At 36.1% G+C, this 18,011-nt stretch overlaps 1 protein-coding gene across 1 annotated transcript in view; it reads left to right on the forward strand.

Moving 5' to 3' along the window:
* The window catches only part of CACNA2D3 (calcium voltage-gated channel auxiliary subunit alpha2delta 3), a 1,058,263-nt gene that overhangs the window by 481,512 nt on the left and 558,740 nt on the right, over positions 1-18,011 (forward strand). Inside the window, 2 exon segments of the mRNA XM_016424623.2 lie at positions 707-767; positions 862-1,012. Coding sequence (XP_016280109.2) covers positions 707-767; positions 862-1,012 — 212 coding nt within the window.

Genomic DNA, 18,011 nt, shown 5'->3' on the forward strand with positions numbered 1-18,011 from the left:
CAGTTATTTGCCCAAGGTCAGACAGGTAGTAAATGTCAGAGAGGTGATTTCAACAAATGTCCTGGGTCTCGCAAACCACTATATTCTTTCTCTTATATCATGCAACCTCAAGGGATAGGGCCATTTTATTTGATCTTAACACAGAAGGCAAGGCCAAAAACATCTTGATGTAAAAAACAGGACAGGAGGAGGGGGAAGGAAAGCCTCATGGATAGTTAATGTTGCAGACCTGGGATTATATTCCCTCTGACCCTCAAGCTGGAGACATTACCTCATCAGGCTCAAGTGATCTGGGGCAAGATGTCCGACACCAAGCCCCTGAGTGATGCCATCAGGCCTGACAATTGCTGGCTGTTAAAAGAAACATAGCATAGGCAATGGGGAAATTAATTTGGCAAACTGTCTTATTAGGCCAGTGGAGAGGCTGAAGTCTGATTCTGGCTTGATGGACAGAGCAGGGATGGAGAGGGCTTCACTCCACAGTTGGGCTTTTGAACAGCTGAGCTGATGATTATGTTTCCTGGAGGGAGATTTCCTTCAAGTGCTTTTCCAGAGCTGGATATCACTATGTGACGAGCAGCAAGTCTTAGTCTTTGCATGCAAGTTTTAAGCATATCTGCTCAATCAGCAAAGCTGGACAGGCTTTGAATGCTACTTGCGAACATTTGAACTTTCCAGTTTTCTTATAACCCAATCTTTCTTATAGGTATTAAATGGGAACCAGATGAGAATGGAGTCATTGCTTTTGACTGCAGAAACCGAAAATGGTAGGCAAACGAGTCAACCCCTGAAATTTATTGAAAGAAAGCTAAATGGGAATGCTTCTGAGTAATTTTACTTTTGTTTTGACTTTCACTCTAGGTATATCCAAGCTGCCACTTCTCCAAAAGATGTCGTTATCTTAGTGGACGTGAGTGGCAGCATGAAAGGGCTTCGCTTGACCATTGCCAAGCAAACAGTATCTTCGATTTTGGATACCCTGGGAGACGATGACTTCTTCAACATCATTGCTGTGAGTCCATCTGGTTTGCTTTAGCTCTATATTTCATCTGTACTTCCTATCTTCTGACATCATGGAGTGAACTTCGATGGTTCCACTGCAAATGTGGAATTTAGAAACCAGCATTGCTGGGCTCACTGGCCAAACTCTACTGCTGGAAGGCACAACCTTCTCCCCATTACCTTTTAGATTTGGGGTTAAGTTTCTTAAACGTTCAGCTCAAATGTCACTTCTTGCATGAGATTTCTCTTGATTCCCCCCATTTCTAACCTTCCAGAAAGGATTTTGAGCTCTTTTTTTGTAGTTACTTAATTACATCTATGTTATTACCACTCTCTTTTACTCTTCCTTTCCCACCACTGTATAATGGAGGCTCCTTGAGATTAGAGGCTTTTTTGCTCTTTGTCTTTCTATCAACAGTGCATAGCCTGAAACATATTAAACATTTAATTGATGCTTGATTTAAAAAAGGTAAATGAATGAAGTGTAACCTTATGGGACAATGGATCTAGCTAAGCAAGTTGGCATTCAGGGCATGATATTACCCCCTAACCCATGATAGAGCATTGCATCTGAAAGAATAAAAGAAATTCTTTTAGTTGACTACTTGACATTAGACTTTGAAGAATTTGTTGATGAGATAAAATTACATGGCAATATGTTAAGTTCATTGTTATAAGGCAACATGGTGGCACTGGTTTTGAAGACAGAAACAACTAAGTTCACATCTAGTCTCAGATACTTGTGACCATGGGAAAGTTACTTAAACTTTCTTTGCCTCAGTCTCCAATTTGTAAAATGCAGATAATCATTGAATTTATCTCCCATGCTGGTTGTGAGGATCAAATGAGCTAATTATAAATCATTTAGCTCATTGTCTGACATATAGTAAATGCTATATAAATAGTAGTTATTATTATTATCTTGCAATACTTTTAACTTGAAAATACCTGTACTCCCAAAGTTTTATTTTCTAGCCATATTTTTCACTCTATTCTCTTCCTCATCTAGTTTAATCTCCCACAAAATTTATAAAAAAATCCAAGTTCCAAAGTTTTATAATCCTTTGTTTCTAAATGTATAGTTAGATAGATGGACACACATATGGACAGACAGACAGATAACAATGTAAAATTTAAATTAATATCCATTAACTCCAAGTATTATATTTTATAACATTTATTAATAATCATTTGAAGTAGAAAAAATGAAAGAACAAAAGTAAAAACCTGAGTAAAACATGAGAGAAAAATTCTCCTGCCTGACACTCCCCTCACCCCATTTCCACACTGCATTTCCAGGAGAAGAGAGCCAGGGTGGAGCTAAACAAAATTTATATCCTCCGTACATTAGCACATAATGTAAGAATGAACATGGAAAGCTGGGAAAGAGAGTTCTAGAGTTCAAAATTCTATCTATACCAGAAGTTACACAAATAGGTAATAGATAAAGAAAGAAAAGGAGAAAGGAAGGAAGGAAGGAAGGAAGGAAGGAAGGAAGGAAGGAAGGAAGGAAGGAAGGAAGGAAGGAAGGAAGGAAGGAAGGAAGGATGAAAGGAAGGAAGGAAGAAAGGATGGAAAGAAGGAGGGAAGGAAGGAGGGAAGGAAGAAAGGATGGAAGGAAGGAAGGAAGGAAGGAAGGAAGGAAGGAAGGAAGGAAGGAAGGAAGGAAGGAAGGAAGGAAGGAAGGAATGAAGGAAGGAAGGAAGGATGGAAGGAAGGAAGAAAGAATGGAAGGAAGGAAGGATGGATGGATGGAAGGAAGGAAGGAAGGAAGGATGGAAGGAAGGAAGAAAGGATGGAAGGAAGGAAGGAAGGATGGATGGAAGGAAGGAAGGAAGGAAGGATGGAAGGAATGAAGAAAGGATGGAAGGAAGGAAGGAAGGATGGATGGAAGGAAGGAAGGAAGGAAGGAAGGAAGGATGGAAGGAAGGAAGAAAGGATGGAAGGAAGGAAGGAAGGAAGGAAGGATGGATGGAAGGAAGGAAGGATGGAAAGAAGGAGGGAAGGAAGGAAGAAAGGATGGAAGGAAGGAAGGAAGGAAGGAAGGAAGGAAGGAAGGAGGGAGGAAAGGGAAGAAGGAGAGGTAGAAAGGAAGATCAAAAAAAGAGAGGAAAGAAGGAAAAAAGAAAGGAAGGTAACAGGGAATGAGAGAGAAGCAGTGAGAAAGAAACAAAGAAAATCCCCCAAAGAAGGAAGAAAATCTGAACACTGCCATGACTATTACTGAATCATATATCAAAAGGATCATGCAAATTATATATGTATATATATATATATTTATATACATATATATATAATTTTTCCATTGTCAATCATGAGGAAAAGAGCAATAATTATGTATGATAAGACTGAGGAAAACAACTTTTGTCTAAGGTGAAAATAAAGATTAAAAAGGTAGTTTGAATATTGGTCTTCACATTCTTACTTTATTTTATTTTAATTTTTTTGCCAATCTGATATGTGTGTGAGATGATATATCAGAATTGTTTTAGTTTTCATTTTTTTTAATCAGTAGTAATTTAGAGCATTTTTTCCTATATTTAAATATGGCTTTGATTTCTTCATCCAGAAATTCTTCATACTTTTGGCTTATTTATTAATTGAAGGATAACTTATTCCCATACATTTGACAAAGTTCTCTATATATTTTAGACTTGAGACATCTATATAAAGACTCTCTATAAATTTTTTTCCAAACTTTTCAAAAATTTCTCCAAAATTTTTTTAACTTAATGTACTCAGAATTATTCATTTTACATCTCAAAATGCTCTCCATCTCTTGTTTATTAATAATTCCCCCTCCTATACATAAATCTGACAATACATCTACTATTCTAATTTACTCAGTATATCTTGTTTTATGTTTATATCATGTATTCATTTTAATCTTACATTAATAAATGCTATATTTGTTTATGCTTAATTTCTGCCAAACTATTTTCTATTTATCCTAGTAATTTATATCAAATAGTGATTGCTTATCCCCAAAGCCTGGATCTTTACTTTTGACAAATATAGAGTTACTAAATTGTTTTTCTATGGTTTGTTATATTTCTGTTTTGTTCCACTGATCTACCTTTCTATTTCTTAACCAGTGCCCAATTATTTTGATAATTATTAATTTATAGTGCAGTTTAAAATTTGGTACTGCTAAAACTCCTTTCTTTACATATTTTCCCCTTGATTCTTTTTATATTATTGATCTTTTGTTCTTCCAAATTAATTTCTTCTAGTTCAATAAGATAAAATTTTGATAATTTGATTGGGAAGACTTAACTGAATAAGTAGATTAATTTAGATAGGGTTGTCATTTTAATTCTATTGCTTCTGCCTAATCACTAACAATGAATATTTCTCCAATTCTTTAGATTTGAATGTATATGTGTAAAAAAGTTTTAAAATTTTGTTCATATAATTCCTGAGTTTGCTTTGGCAGTTATACTCCCAGGTTTTAATCTTATCTGGTTATTTTAAATGGAGAATTTCTATCACTTCTTGCAAGATTTTATTAGTAACATTTAAAAATGCTGATAATTTGTGTTGATTTGTTTTATATCCTCCTATTTTACTAAAGCTATTGATAGTTTCAACCAACTTTTTAGATGAATCTCTAGGATTTTCCACATATGCCATCATTTTACTTGCAAACAGATACTTTATTACTTCTTTACCCATTCTGACTCCTTCCATTTCTTTTTCTTTTCTTATTGCTATTACTAGTGGTTTTAATATCATGTTAAATAATATTGGTCAAAACATGTATCCTTGTTTTGCCCCTGATCTTTTTGGGAAAGTTTCAGTCTTCATATTCTTATGAAGGAAATAGTCACAGTCATTCTTTAGGCAAGAAGACTGTCAAAATATAGATGATTTTTCAACAAATAGGGAAAATATGAAAATTGGTCAGTGACCTACAATGATTGCATGATATTGTTATTTCTGCCCTTATTATTGTGATTACTGTCTAAGCTTAAAGTACATATTGGTTCCCCTTGTAGAAATAAAGGGAAAGGAGCTCAGGGACAAATTTCACCTTTTTAAGTTATTAGGAAAAGTAAAGTGCTGTTTTAATAAAAAATGAAAGAAGAGTTTTGATGTAAAAACAAAAAGGAAAAAAAAATTGTCTAATATGAGAGATTATTATTGTCCTATGTAAGTTGTGAAGGGTGAAAAAATATTACAAAGATGCGGAAGGGAAGTCCAACTACTGAACACATGCAATTAAGGAACTTATAGGAAAAGGCTCAACTTCCTGTCCTTCAAGTCATAATAATGTGGTTCTCCAGATGCTTTACATTTAAAGTTAGAAAAAAAAAGCACACAAAACTGAGACATAATGTTTGGTTATTCCCAGCTGGGAAATACTTAATCAGTTATTTGTTGACCAAATTGTGCCCACAAATATATCGATATATAGAGAAAAATAAACGGTATTATTGTGTGGTTTTGAGGAACCAAAAATCCAGAAAGAATTTGGTTTGAGATTCCATAAAGTGAACATGAGCTTAATAGGAAAGCATATAAACTCCAGTGGTGATGGAGAACCCCTGTCATCTAGATAGCTGTTGATATTCTGGCTTTTCCAAAAGCAGAACAATTAATAATATTTTAACTTGCCTTAATGAGAATTTTATTCTCCAAAAAGTAAAAGACCAAGTAAAAGAGATTTCTAGGACACTTGCTCTGAAGAAAAGACGAATAGAGGGATAATATCAGACACCTTTCTATATTTGAAAGTCTGTGAAAGTAGGATGAAACTTCCTAGAAATAATGATTTTTCTAAAAGTGATCTTAAAAATAATTTACTCCCTTTTACAGATGAGATAGCTAGATAAGGTCCAAAGAAAGGGATCAACTTGCCAAAGGTTCCACAAAGAGAAGTAGATTTAACCTTCAAACCCAAGTCTTACAATCCTAAATCCAATGTTCTCCCCACTGTATTGAATTATTTCTTTTTTTTTCATTTTTAACTAATTCACAATGATTTTGTCTGCTCGGCCCCATAAGGCACAATGGGGTGAAGAGCCAACAGTTGAAGGTTGTTTTATTTGCAAAAAAACAAGTGTGTTTAGACTTCTTGTCAGAAAAAAACTCCCTAACAATGAAATTTGTCCTAAGGTAGAACAAGCTGTGTAGGGGAGTCATGGCTTCTATCTTTTCAGAATTCTTCTTGTGGAGATTGGATGGACTTGTGGTGGGTAGAAGAAGGGGATTCTTATTAATGCATGGTTAAGACTACCGGTCCTTAAGGTCCTTTCCAAATCAGTCATTGATTCTATTTAAGCCACATGACAAAATATAGGTTTACTCAGAGGAGACATAAGCTTTTTTCCTTCCTTCCTTCCTTCCTTCCTTCCTTCCTTCCTTCCTTCCTTCCTTCCTTCCTTCCTTCCTTCCTTCCTTCCTTCCTTCCTTCCTTCCTTCCTTCCTTCCTTCCTTCCTTCCTTCCTTCCTTCCTTCCTTCCTTCCTTCCTTCCTTCCTTCCTTCCTTCCTTCCTTCCTTCCTTCCTTCCTTCCTTCCTTCCTTCCTTCCTTCCTTCCTTCCTTCCTTCCTTCCTTCCTTCCTTCCTTCCTTCCTTCCTTCCTTCCTTCCTTCCTTCCTTCCTTCCTTCCTTCCTTCCTTCCTTCCTTCCTTCCTTCCTTCCTTCCTTCCTTCCTCTGCTACTGGATATAGTTGATATTCTCCAATTTGTTCCTCTTCATCCCCTCCCAGATCATCATCCCATCTAACAACAGCAACAACAGTTAATATGGAAACAAGATCACCATAATGATGGCCCTTACCATAAGTTGATATTGTATACACTTTTCCTTATTCTTGTCTCCCATGTGAGAAGTAGACAGAATTTCATGTCCATGACCATTATATTTTGCCATTTTTCAAAGGACTGGAAAGAAGTAAGTGAATAGAGCTCTCTGAGCAAATCATTAGCATCAGTGGCCCCCAAATTCTCCTGATGTCAAATTGTATCATATGAGGAGCCATTTATTTCTTTGGTGGCAAACTTTCAGTGAGCTAGAACTTTGTATTTGCATACAAAGAAAGCTATTACAGCCTAGGAATCTCAATTGGAATATGCAAATGCTGCTTGATTGGGTCCTCTGTGCCCAGAAACATTTACTGTATTTTCTAAAGATAAGAGGTCCTTAAATTGAGAATATCTTTCTTATTAATCTTTAATTAATTATTACTGAAGTATCAGAGGCTCAAATGAAGGAAAGCCTAATTACATTGTGAATTCTTTATCAGGAAAGATTTATTGACCCACTATCAAAACCAATCTATTCAAATAATCTAAGTTCATTAAGATGTACAAATATGTAAAGCACAAGTATTAAGCTGTTTAAATAGCCACACACAGCCCATGCCTAATAATAGAACTGTCTGTTATCATAGGATAAGTAAGGAGGAAATTAAATGTTTTCATACACTCCCATAGAGAAATATTAGAGATGGGGTGAGGTAGGAACTGCAGTAGATTTTCAGGCAGAAGACTGGCCTTGGGTGACATCTCTAGTCTGGGCTTTGGTTGAGATCCCTGGTTTGCCAAGAACCACCTTTGTGACCTTGGACATGTTGTTTGAACCTCTCAAGAAGCCCTGAGGAGGAGTGGACAGTGCCCCAGTCTCAGAGCTCAGAAGGCTGAGTCTGAAAGCCTGTCTCCAGTTGTATAATCCTGGGAAATTCATGAACCTTTCCAAGGCTTGGGAGCCTCAGCAAGTCACTACATTTCTTCAAGGCTCCATTTCTCATCTGCTATTTAGAATCAAAGCCAGCTACTCTTTAGGAAGAGGTTCTGAGGTTCAGATGAAATCATGTCCATGTGGTGATTGGCCAGCCTTCCAGTGCTCTGGAAATGGTGGTTGTTATCATCTACTCCCTGAGCAGCAGCCAAGCCTGGAGGTCCTTCTACTCTTGAATGATCATTCTCTGACCCTGTGAGGCACACTTGGGACTCAAGTTACTAGGCTGTTTAGCTATGGTGGCCCATTAAGACCAGGGAGGGTAAGGAAAAGGTGACGATGGACAAATGTGTAGACATACTCACACACGTCTGGGAGTATATATAGGATTTTAAAAAATACTTAACATTCTGTCTTAAAATAGAAAGTGTATCATGTGTAAGGCAGAAGAATGATAAGGTCCTATGCAATGGGGGTTAAATGACTTGCTCAGGGTCACATAGCTAGGTAGTGTCTAAGACCACATTTGAACTGTGGATCTCTCATCTCCAGGCCTGGCACTCTACCACTAAGCTATAGAGCTGCCCCTTCACCCAGGATTGCATCAGGTTATGGAATAATACAGAAAATTCCCTCCAACAATGCAGAATATTATCCATAAGAGAAATTAAGTGCTTTTTCCCAGGTTCATACAGCTAATCAATGCAGGAGGCAGGACTTGAACTCATATCTTCCCAAGTCCAAGAGCAACAATATGGTGGCATATCCACTGTGCCACATTACTCATATCCTAGATCATATATTATCCTATGATATCATACTACGTCCTATGATGCCATATCAGATCATATATCATATATCTAGGATGATAACACAGCATAATAGAGCAAAAAAGAATATACTATGCTATATAATACAATATACCTTAATATAGCATAACATGCCATCGTAGCATTAAATACAAGATGCTCTTATGTATATATATGTGCATATATTACATTTAATGTATTGTGAAGATTCATCCCTGGGACAATAGCAGTGTCAGAGATCTATGTGAAGGAAAGTCCCATTACACTGTGAATTCTTTATTGGGAAGTATTTAACAGTAAAATAAATAATACTAATAGTTATTTATACAATAAAATAATAGCAACACTATAATTATTTCTGTAATTATAATAGCAGTTTGAATATTAACTGGAGAGTTTGGGGTAGGCTTAGTAAATCTGTTTTTTTTTTTTTTACTGTGTGATACATTTTATTCAACTTGCCCTTATTTAAATCCAATTCTTGCTCAAGTCAAGGCATCCCATGCTGATGGCATTGTAACAAAGGACAATAGTGTGGGGTCAAAGCTAGGAGTGAGATTGATTTAAATGGAATTCACACTAAAATATTAGACCTTCAAATGGACAGCTTTCTCAAAGCCCTGAAAGCATGAGGTTCTAATTGACAAAACTTTATATGGCTTTCATTGTATCTAATATCCTTAGATGTTCTTGACCCTTTTCCTTTTGTCTACTAGTCTCACCCCAATACTCCTACCCCCATTCCTTCTCTGAGGAAATTCACATCTGAAAGTTCTCAAAATAAGATTCACACTCATGGTAGCGTGGCCTCCTACTAAAGGTTGAACTGGGTTCTGTGCCAATAGAATGAAACCATGTTTAGTCACTGTGAATGAGGTCACACAAGCCTTGCCACACAAGTTTGCTCTCCATGATCCCAAGAGAATTGAAGGAGGGCATTGTTCTAGTTCTACAACTTTTCCGTGTAAAAAATGCTAGAAAGATTCAATGAAAAGAGATAGTCAGTAAACTAGTCATCTTTTTAAAAAATTAATTAATTTATTTAGAATATTTTTCTATGGTTACATGATTTATTATTTTCCCTACCTCTCTTCCTTCTTCCCTTCCTGACAAGCAATTTCACTCGGTTACATATGTATCATTGTTTTTTTTTTATTTCATTCATTTATATCCAGTCAACTTTTAAAAATTAAGTACTGAATATCATGGTGGTGAACCTATGGCACATGTGCCAGAGGGGGAACTCAGAGTCTTCTCTGTGGGCACATGTGCCATTGTTCTAGGAGAGTTCACCAAAGTTGATTACCAGAAATCCAGGAGAACATGGGGCCAGGCTGCTTCCTTCCCTGTCTCCATGAGTGCCTGAGGACATTTTTCACATCACCCTGCCCCTCTAAGGTTCACCATCACAGAAATATAATCCAAACAGTGTACTAATCACTGGGGGATGCACAGAAAGGTAAAATCATGGACTTTGACCTCAAGGACCTTACATGGTGGAGGAGACAACATGAAAATAACTGGGGAGAAACAAGATAGATTCCATATTAAATGGGAGGTAATCTCAGAGATAAAATATATGTTCCTGTAGGGAACAGGCTAAGGTGAGTGGTTGAAACTGGGGAAAGGCCTCCTGTGGAAGGTGAGATTCCAGAAGAGTTTGAATGGATACCAGAGAAAATAAGAGGCAGAGGGAAAGAGAGAATTCCAGGCAATAGAGCAGTATTCAAATACCAGTCCTGCCAATGACTGTGTGCATGACCTTGAGCAAGTTACTTGATTTTTCTCAGCCTCAGTTTCTGTAAAATCAGGAGATTGGACTCACTGGACTTTATAGCTGTAATTCTATGGTCGTATGACTTTCCAGTTGCCTAGCCAGGAAGTGAGCCATATAATTTTTTATCTTGGCTTGGAAAGCAATGATCATTGCCTCTTCTCATTTGTATAAATCCAATTAGCCCAACATTTGCATTGCTATAGTAAAAATTAGGGGAAAAAAAGAATGCAGTGTTGGAGAAGGTTTTTGTTTGTTTAATGCTCTCTGTTAAGACTGATTTGTATATTTTCCTAAGTTCATTCCCCAGTGCATCTACACACTTTGGGGAAAGCTTCCAATTCAAGTCTTTCCAGAGCATAAACATAAAAAGATAATGTTAAAAATCGTTTTAGCTTTCATGGGCAGGTTATTACAAAATCTATCTAAAATTGATGGGCTAGATGATTGAATTACAAAAGAATAGTTGAAATAGGAGCCTGTTTTTGTGCAGTCTCAGTTAAAATTTAAGGTCAGATCATTGGTGCGTGAACAGCAATGTCTGCCGCACAGCAACAAGAGAAAGGCCTATTCCTCCAACTCACTTTGAAGTGTAACTCCAAGCCATGCATTAAATTAACAATATTATCATAAAAACCAGAGTGCTAATTCTGGCCCGGGTAGAAATTTGAAAAAAATGACTTTTCAGAAGCATAAGCCACACATTAACTGAACAAAATATTAACTGGGCTGAGATTGTTAAATCAATTTTAATATCTCAGCCAAGCCGTGTTTTATACAAAGATGAATAGACTTGAGTTCCATTTGTGGCTTTGACCCTGAACTTCTAGATAACCTAGTTTTACTGAGCAGGCATCGTTTCCCAATCATGTCTTCCAGACATCATTTGTGATGAATTCACTCCTTGAAATAACAGACTTGGGTTCTCAGATGGGGAGGTGACCCTGCCCTTTTGGATGAGTTGGTTTAAAGCCTCTAATTGTGTCCAGTTGTGTTTCAGATGATGGAATGAATGTTTTTAATGTGGAAGATCATGGAGGTGCCTTTGATATGGGTGGAAAAATTGGGGTTGGTTTGATTCGTTACATAATTGGTATGCCACATTTTCCTTCTGGGAAGCTACTTAATAAAATGAGAACTAATAAAATTATAACTGTTTAACTGAATCCAAACTATCCTGCCCAAAATTCTTGAAACACACTAGGGAGTTAATGTTTTTAATCCATTGTGTCTTTTGGGGTCACATCATGTTCTCTCACCCTTCCCATTAAGTTGTGTTTTTTTTTATCTTAGACTGTTTTTCTCCTCAGAAAGCTTCTGCCATCACCCTTTTCTGCCATCACCTTTTTTTTTATTTCCAGTACTGCCCATCAGTTTTCTTGTTCTTTGACATGCTAAGTTTGGGCTGCCATTTTCCTTTCTTATCTTTCTAATTTTCCCAGAGCAGAACGATTTTATCACAGGCTTCTTTTTGCTAAGCTATGCTTAATAGTTGTAGTAGTCATCATCTTATATTATATTAGATGGAGTTTAGATCAAAGACAAGTCATTATCCTACATTCTGTCCTTTTATATTTAATGCTCTTCTCTCCTTGGTGCTAGTAGATTAAATGAATGTCTTTAGTAATTGAATAAAACAGTAGGCATGTAAGTTCATTTTCTGAAGGCTCACTGGAAATATTTTGTGGATATTGTAATTGTTTCATTCTTTATTCTCTTCTCCAGTACCTCACACAGTGAGTTTCTGGCATACAGTAGGTACTTAATAGAGGCTTTGCGATTGATAAATCTAAGAGCACACAGTATGACAGAAATGATATGTCTCTATTTTTTGGAAATCTTTTCATTTGATACATCTTAGGGATTGTGAGTATTTTATATGGTGACATTGATCACAAATGGTATTCTTACATTTTTAGGTAGCCTTGTTAAGCTTTGGCAAAAATGAATGGTGGTTACAGTGATGATGATCATCTTTAATTTCATTCTTCTTATGTGCCTCAATGGAATTCAGTTTAGACTGGTCCTGAAATAACTGGCTATCCTGAGATCATTATGATTGTTGGAATCATCCTAATTCTTCTTTGTTATTATTTTTATCTACATGCATTCTTTATTTCTTTTGAACCTCACAACCACGTTGACTGGTAGGAGCTGCACTTTTTAAAAACCATTTGATAGATGTTAAATCTGAGAGTGAAGCAGAATAAATGATCCTCCCGAGATTTCAGAGTTCAGTTGTACCACAGTAGAGTCTGAACACCTCTCTCCCTGACTGCAGGTCCCTGACTTTAGACCTTCCTCTACACGGCTAGGCTTTGCTTTCTTTTCTTTTGTGGATTTATCCCCCTGGCTTCTTCTATAACTTGGTTGTTCTTGGGTGGTTATTTGGGTTCAAGTCCAATGACATTGGAGTAGGAAGAATAAAGGGAAATTTCTCATTCTAACTTATTAGATGGCAGCATCCAAAAAGGAGACCTTGACAGGATGGTATATTGGGCTGAAATTGCATGGAAATAAATGCAAAGTCTTCTACTCGGGTTTAAAAAATCATTTTCACTAGATGAGGGGAGCATGTTTTGTCTCTAATAGATCTTTTTTTTTAATTGAATTTTAGAGTCAATATGAGTCATGTATAAGTAAAATTTTTTACCTTTGAACTATACTCCCCAGAATTCCTTTTGTATTTCCCAGCATCCTTTCCCCTTCTTTACATGTGTCTTTACCTTATTGTTTATAACGTTTTTTGTGACTCTTCCCTCTGTCTCTTCTTTCTCAAGATCACAGCTTGAGTTAGTTAGCTCCTTTTTAACTCTAGTTTTTATTTTGATAAATTTTATATATCATACTTGAGTTATTGTATATTAATTTTAACATTCACAGTCAGCTGTGTGGGGTGTCAAACAAAAAAAAAAGATAATGAGATCGCAGACTTCATTGAGGAATGATGATCCCACTGTAACAAGAGTATTAAGAAGCAAAAGGAGTTGGACAGAGCCAAAGGCAATGGACATGTCAGCGAGGATGAGGATTGAGAAAAGACCAAGGATTTGGCAATTAGGAAGTCATTTGTCACATTGGAGAGATTGGTTTCAATTGAGTGATGAGTAAGAAGCCAAATGTTCAGTGAGTGTAGGATATACTCAAAGGAGAGGAAGTGGAGACCTCGAGTACAGACAGCTTTCTCAAAGAGTTTTCCTGGTAAGAGAAAGAGAGATATTGGATGGTACTTCAAGGGTAGGGTCAAATCAAGAGAGGATGTTTTAAGGAAGGAGGAGACATGAACTTGTCTGTAAATAGCAAAGAAGCAGGAGAGAGGGAAATACTGAAGACTGGATAGAGGAAGGATTATACTGGGGGCAAAATGCTAGCATCTATTTGTCAGTATATATTTAATATTTTGTGTGGATATTTGCTAATTATATTGATTTATATTTCTACCTTACTACTATCTGATTGGGATAGTGCAATTATTTCTGTTTCATAGGTTAAACCAAGGGAAACAGTCTTTTTCATAGGATTACATGTTCTTTAAACAGTTGATAGTTTTTGCTTAGGCATCTATCTACTTCTGGTGAATTTTTATAGTACAAAACATTAACAGCAGAATCAGTTACTCTTTCTGATTTTTATAGAAATCTATTTCTTATTTTACAACATGAGAATTTGACTTTTTTGCTAGATATTTATCTACATGTCATACACTTTATGTAGCTGGTGTAGAGTTATGTAGACTAGATTATTATTTAAGAACAAAAATTCTCCACATCCTTTTTTTAGAGCTGATTTTGATAATTTGATTTTCCTTTACCTTTTCATAGATTATTGAAACTGTTTCATCAATTTTATGCATCTTCTTTAAAAAAGCTATTTTTGTGGCTCTTAATTTTATCTTTATTATTTCTAGAGTGCTTGAGCATAATTTAGCAAATAGTATTACAATTAAGTCTTCTTTTTGGTTAGTATCTTTTGATCATCTCTCCCCATTGAAAGATCTCCTTTATGTCAAAGTACATAAAATATTGTTCGCCTTTTCCATATGTATTTAATTCCTTTGAAATTAAAGTAGTAACATTTTTGTAAATGTTCTTTTCATTTTAGAAGGAAAATTTCTTAATCTTACCTATTATATGTGGAATTTCCATATTGAGATCAGAGATCTATTTCAATGGGTTTTTGTGCATGTATAAGTGTGGGTGTGGGTATATAATGAGTTGATTTTCAGCATTCCATCGAATGCAAAAACCTTTTTATCTGTCCTTTACCATTGTGCCAGTACCAAGTGTGGATTTCTTCTTAATAATTTTTTCCTTTCTACATCTTTTGCAAATTACTTAACTTTTTTCTTTTAAAAAAGTAGTTATTGGGGGCAGCTGGGTATCTCAGTGGGTAGAGAGACAGGCCTAGAGATGGGAGGTCCTGGGTTCAAATCTGACCTCAGTCACTTCCCAGCTGTGTGACCCTGGGCAAGTCACTTGACCCCCATTGCCTAGCCCTTACTGCTCTTCTGCCTTGGAACCAATATGCAGTATTGATTCTAAGACAAAAGTTGAGGGATTAAAAAAAGTAGCTATTATGCTTTTTTCCTGATACAGCTTCTATAACTGGATAGGTGAGGTTTTATCCTGAAACCATGAGAGGACTTTAGATCACAACCAATCTCATTTTGCTATCACAATATAACATTGCATCACTGCTCTAAGTAATCATTCGTAGCAAGAAAAGGTTCTGGGAATTTATTTAAATTTATGGAATTTCTACTTCATATTCCAGATCCTAGGCAGGCTCGATTTGCCTTTTTATATTTCCTTTGTAATTTCTCCTCCTCCTTTTCCTCCTTTGTCTCTTCATTTTCCCTGTAAGATAACCTAGAGGATGATATCGACTAAAATGACTCCAGTTGTGCTATAGTTTTTCCCTGTCTAGAATTTACCCTGAGAAAATTTGGTAATTTACAATTGTATAGTTCCCAAATACAGACACTCCCCAAACCCACTCTTATTCTACCTGGAAAATTTTTTGCTTTTGGTTTCTTTTGAATATTAAAAGATCTATAAGGAAAATTCAATTTAATAACCATTCACTGAATGACTTCTTTGCACAAGGGAAGATTTTGGTTTCTACCACATAAATTCTTGGAATATAAAACTATTCTGTCAAACAGATTTTGCATAATAAGCATGATACAAATATCATGCTGTTAAAATGAAAGCAAATTTCTCTTGATTTTTCATTTTTCTTTTTCCTTTAATTTTTCCACCCTTTTCTTGTTTTGAGTGAAAAATTCAGTGCCATTGGAATTGTTGTTCCATGATAGATTTTTTCCTTTCTTAACTTCTTACAAAATCACTTATTTTTGCCATTGTAGTTCTAAAGTTGATGTTAATTTGTCTGGAAAATCTGAATCTCTTTTGGCATCTCATGGAGCCTGATCATTCTCACATTCTACCCAAGCACTATTTTAAATGATTCCAAGGCTTGTTCTAGTTGAATTGCCTTTTTTATCTGATTTTTGCTGCTGCTTCTTCTATTTCTGGATTCTTTTCTTCAAATGGAATACTTCTTTTCCTCAATGAATGATTATTCTTATTTTCTAAGTATAAATCCATACCATTGTTTTGATTACTATCTTGTTCATTTTTATTCACTGATGACAAGTCTCTTCCTTGATGCTAAAGTCTTCTTTACTACTCCCCTTCTTTATTTTTCTTCATTTTTATTGCTCTTTTTTGTCTTGTGATAGTTCCAGGTTATTTTCTGAGATAATTGATATACATTTCCCTTAATATGTCTTCATATTTTTAACATTCATAATTCATAATATTTGCTCATCATACTGGAACTATTTCTTGTCTTCAAAAAAGCATGTCTACTCCATTTGTCAGAGTCTAATTTCTTTTCTTTCTTGTTTTTTAAACCCTCACCTTCCACCTTAGAATCAATACTGTGTATTGGTTGCAAAGCAAAAAAAAGCAAAAAGGCTAAGCAGTGGGGGTTAAGTGACTTGCCCAGGGTCACACAGCTAGGAAATGCCTGAGGCCAGGTTTGAAACCAGAACCACCACTGTCTAGGCCTGACTCTCTATTGGGTTGCCTAGCTTCTCCAAGACCAATTTCTTTTCATAGCTTTTAGTTATGCTGTTTTTCCCCTTTTCCCCTCTTGAGTGAGCAAAGTATGTCATTGTTCAAGTGAGGAGTTTTGGGGGTCTGACTTATCTCTTAAGAGGGAACTCTCATGTCCTTAATTTTTCAAGAGGAAAAATGACAGAAAGAAAGACATTCTGATAGCTGATTCCTCCCCTGGTCAGTCAAACTATTATTGGAACAAATTTGTTTATTTTGCTAAATGAATTTTATTAATAGAACATCCAACAGAGTATATGCAAATAGTGTATATATATATAATTTATTTTATATGTATTTTGTGTGTACATATTATGTATACACTGTCTGTCTCTATCTATTTATCTATCTATCTACATACATATATATATATATATAAATACATAAATGGTAAGTGACCGTTTATTTGCACTCAGCCTACTTTTTCAGATGCAATATTGGGCAGGATGAATGGAGTCCAAAAGAAACAATTCATGTGGTTGGTTGTAGGTATAGTTTGAACAGGACTCACTGAAATTTTTCAAAACTCCTATGTCTATCAATTATTTTTAATTTAAAAATTCAGAACAGCTATTAAGGAAAATCACCCTTTATTAACTCTAGACTTTTTGGGGGCGCCCAGCTTGGTCCATGTCCTTTCTAATATTTTGATATTAGAAACTTGTACTGATTTCTTGAGGAAAATCACATCAAATGAGAAGATGAACAGTCCTGAAATAGTCCTGGTGTTCTTGCAATTGAACGAGAAAAGGAGGATGAAGTTCGTCGTGAGAGACAGGAGTCTCAGAATTTGAGTTTTGCCCTTTAGATGGACACAGGCTCACAATACATCAACAGATGCAACAAACTGGATTTAGCCCTTTATTGAGGGCTTACTCTGTGCCAGGGAGTGTGTTAGGGATGGAGATATTGAGATGATTAAAAACAGTCTCTGTCTTCAGAAAGCTTACAGTCTACACAGAGGAATATAAAATACGCATGGAGAAAGTAAACCCAAGACATTTCCAAGAGGGAGAGGGTTCTCCAAAACAAAGGAAGTCGGGAAAGGTAGTCTGATTGAACCTTTTAAGTAGGTTAGGAATTCTAAGAAGTAGAGAGAGAGGAGAAGTATGTTGTGGACCTGGGGAATCGGATAGGAATAACTTGAAAACAGACAGCAGAGAGGCATAAGGGAACCATGTATTGGAGAGTCATAAATGCCAGTTCTATTGGCTGCAAGTATTAGAATATCCTTACAATCATGGAGCCTGGGGTCCATCCTTCCATCATCCAAATCCTCCTCCTCCAAGTGCAGGGCTTGACTGGAATGTTTGTCAGTTTTGCTCAAATGAAGCAGCAGAACGTTGAGGCGGGAATTGTTTCAGCTCTGCGTCTGTAATTCTATCCAGATCCCTACCTGGCAGGTTGGTTGCCAACTAGTTTCATTAAGACTCTGCATTTAGAGCTGTCCCTGTTGGATCAGTTTAACTGTGTCCATTCTGAACTCCCCTATATCTTACACATCAATAACTCTCCATCACTTCTTCCCAGTAGAAAAAAAAAATACAACCTTCAATATTTACTTCGACTCAAACCAAAGAGAAAGATCACACAGCTTTGATGAACTGAGTCTTGTGATTG

This window comes from Monodelphis domestica, chromosome 7 (genome assembly GCF_027887165.1).
Source record: "Monodelphis domestica isolate mMonDom1 chromosome 7, mMonDom1.pri, whole genome shotgun sequence".
Taxonomy (NCBI): Eukaryota; Metazoa; Chordata; class Mammalia; order Didelphimorphia; family Didelphidae; genus Monodelphis; species Monodelphis domestica.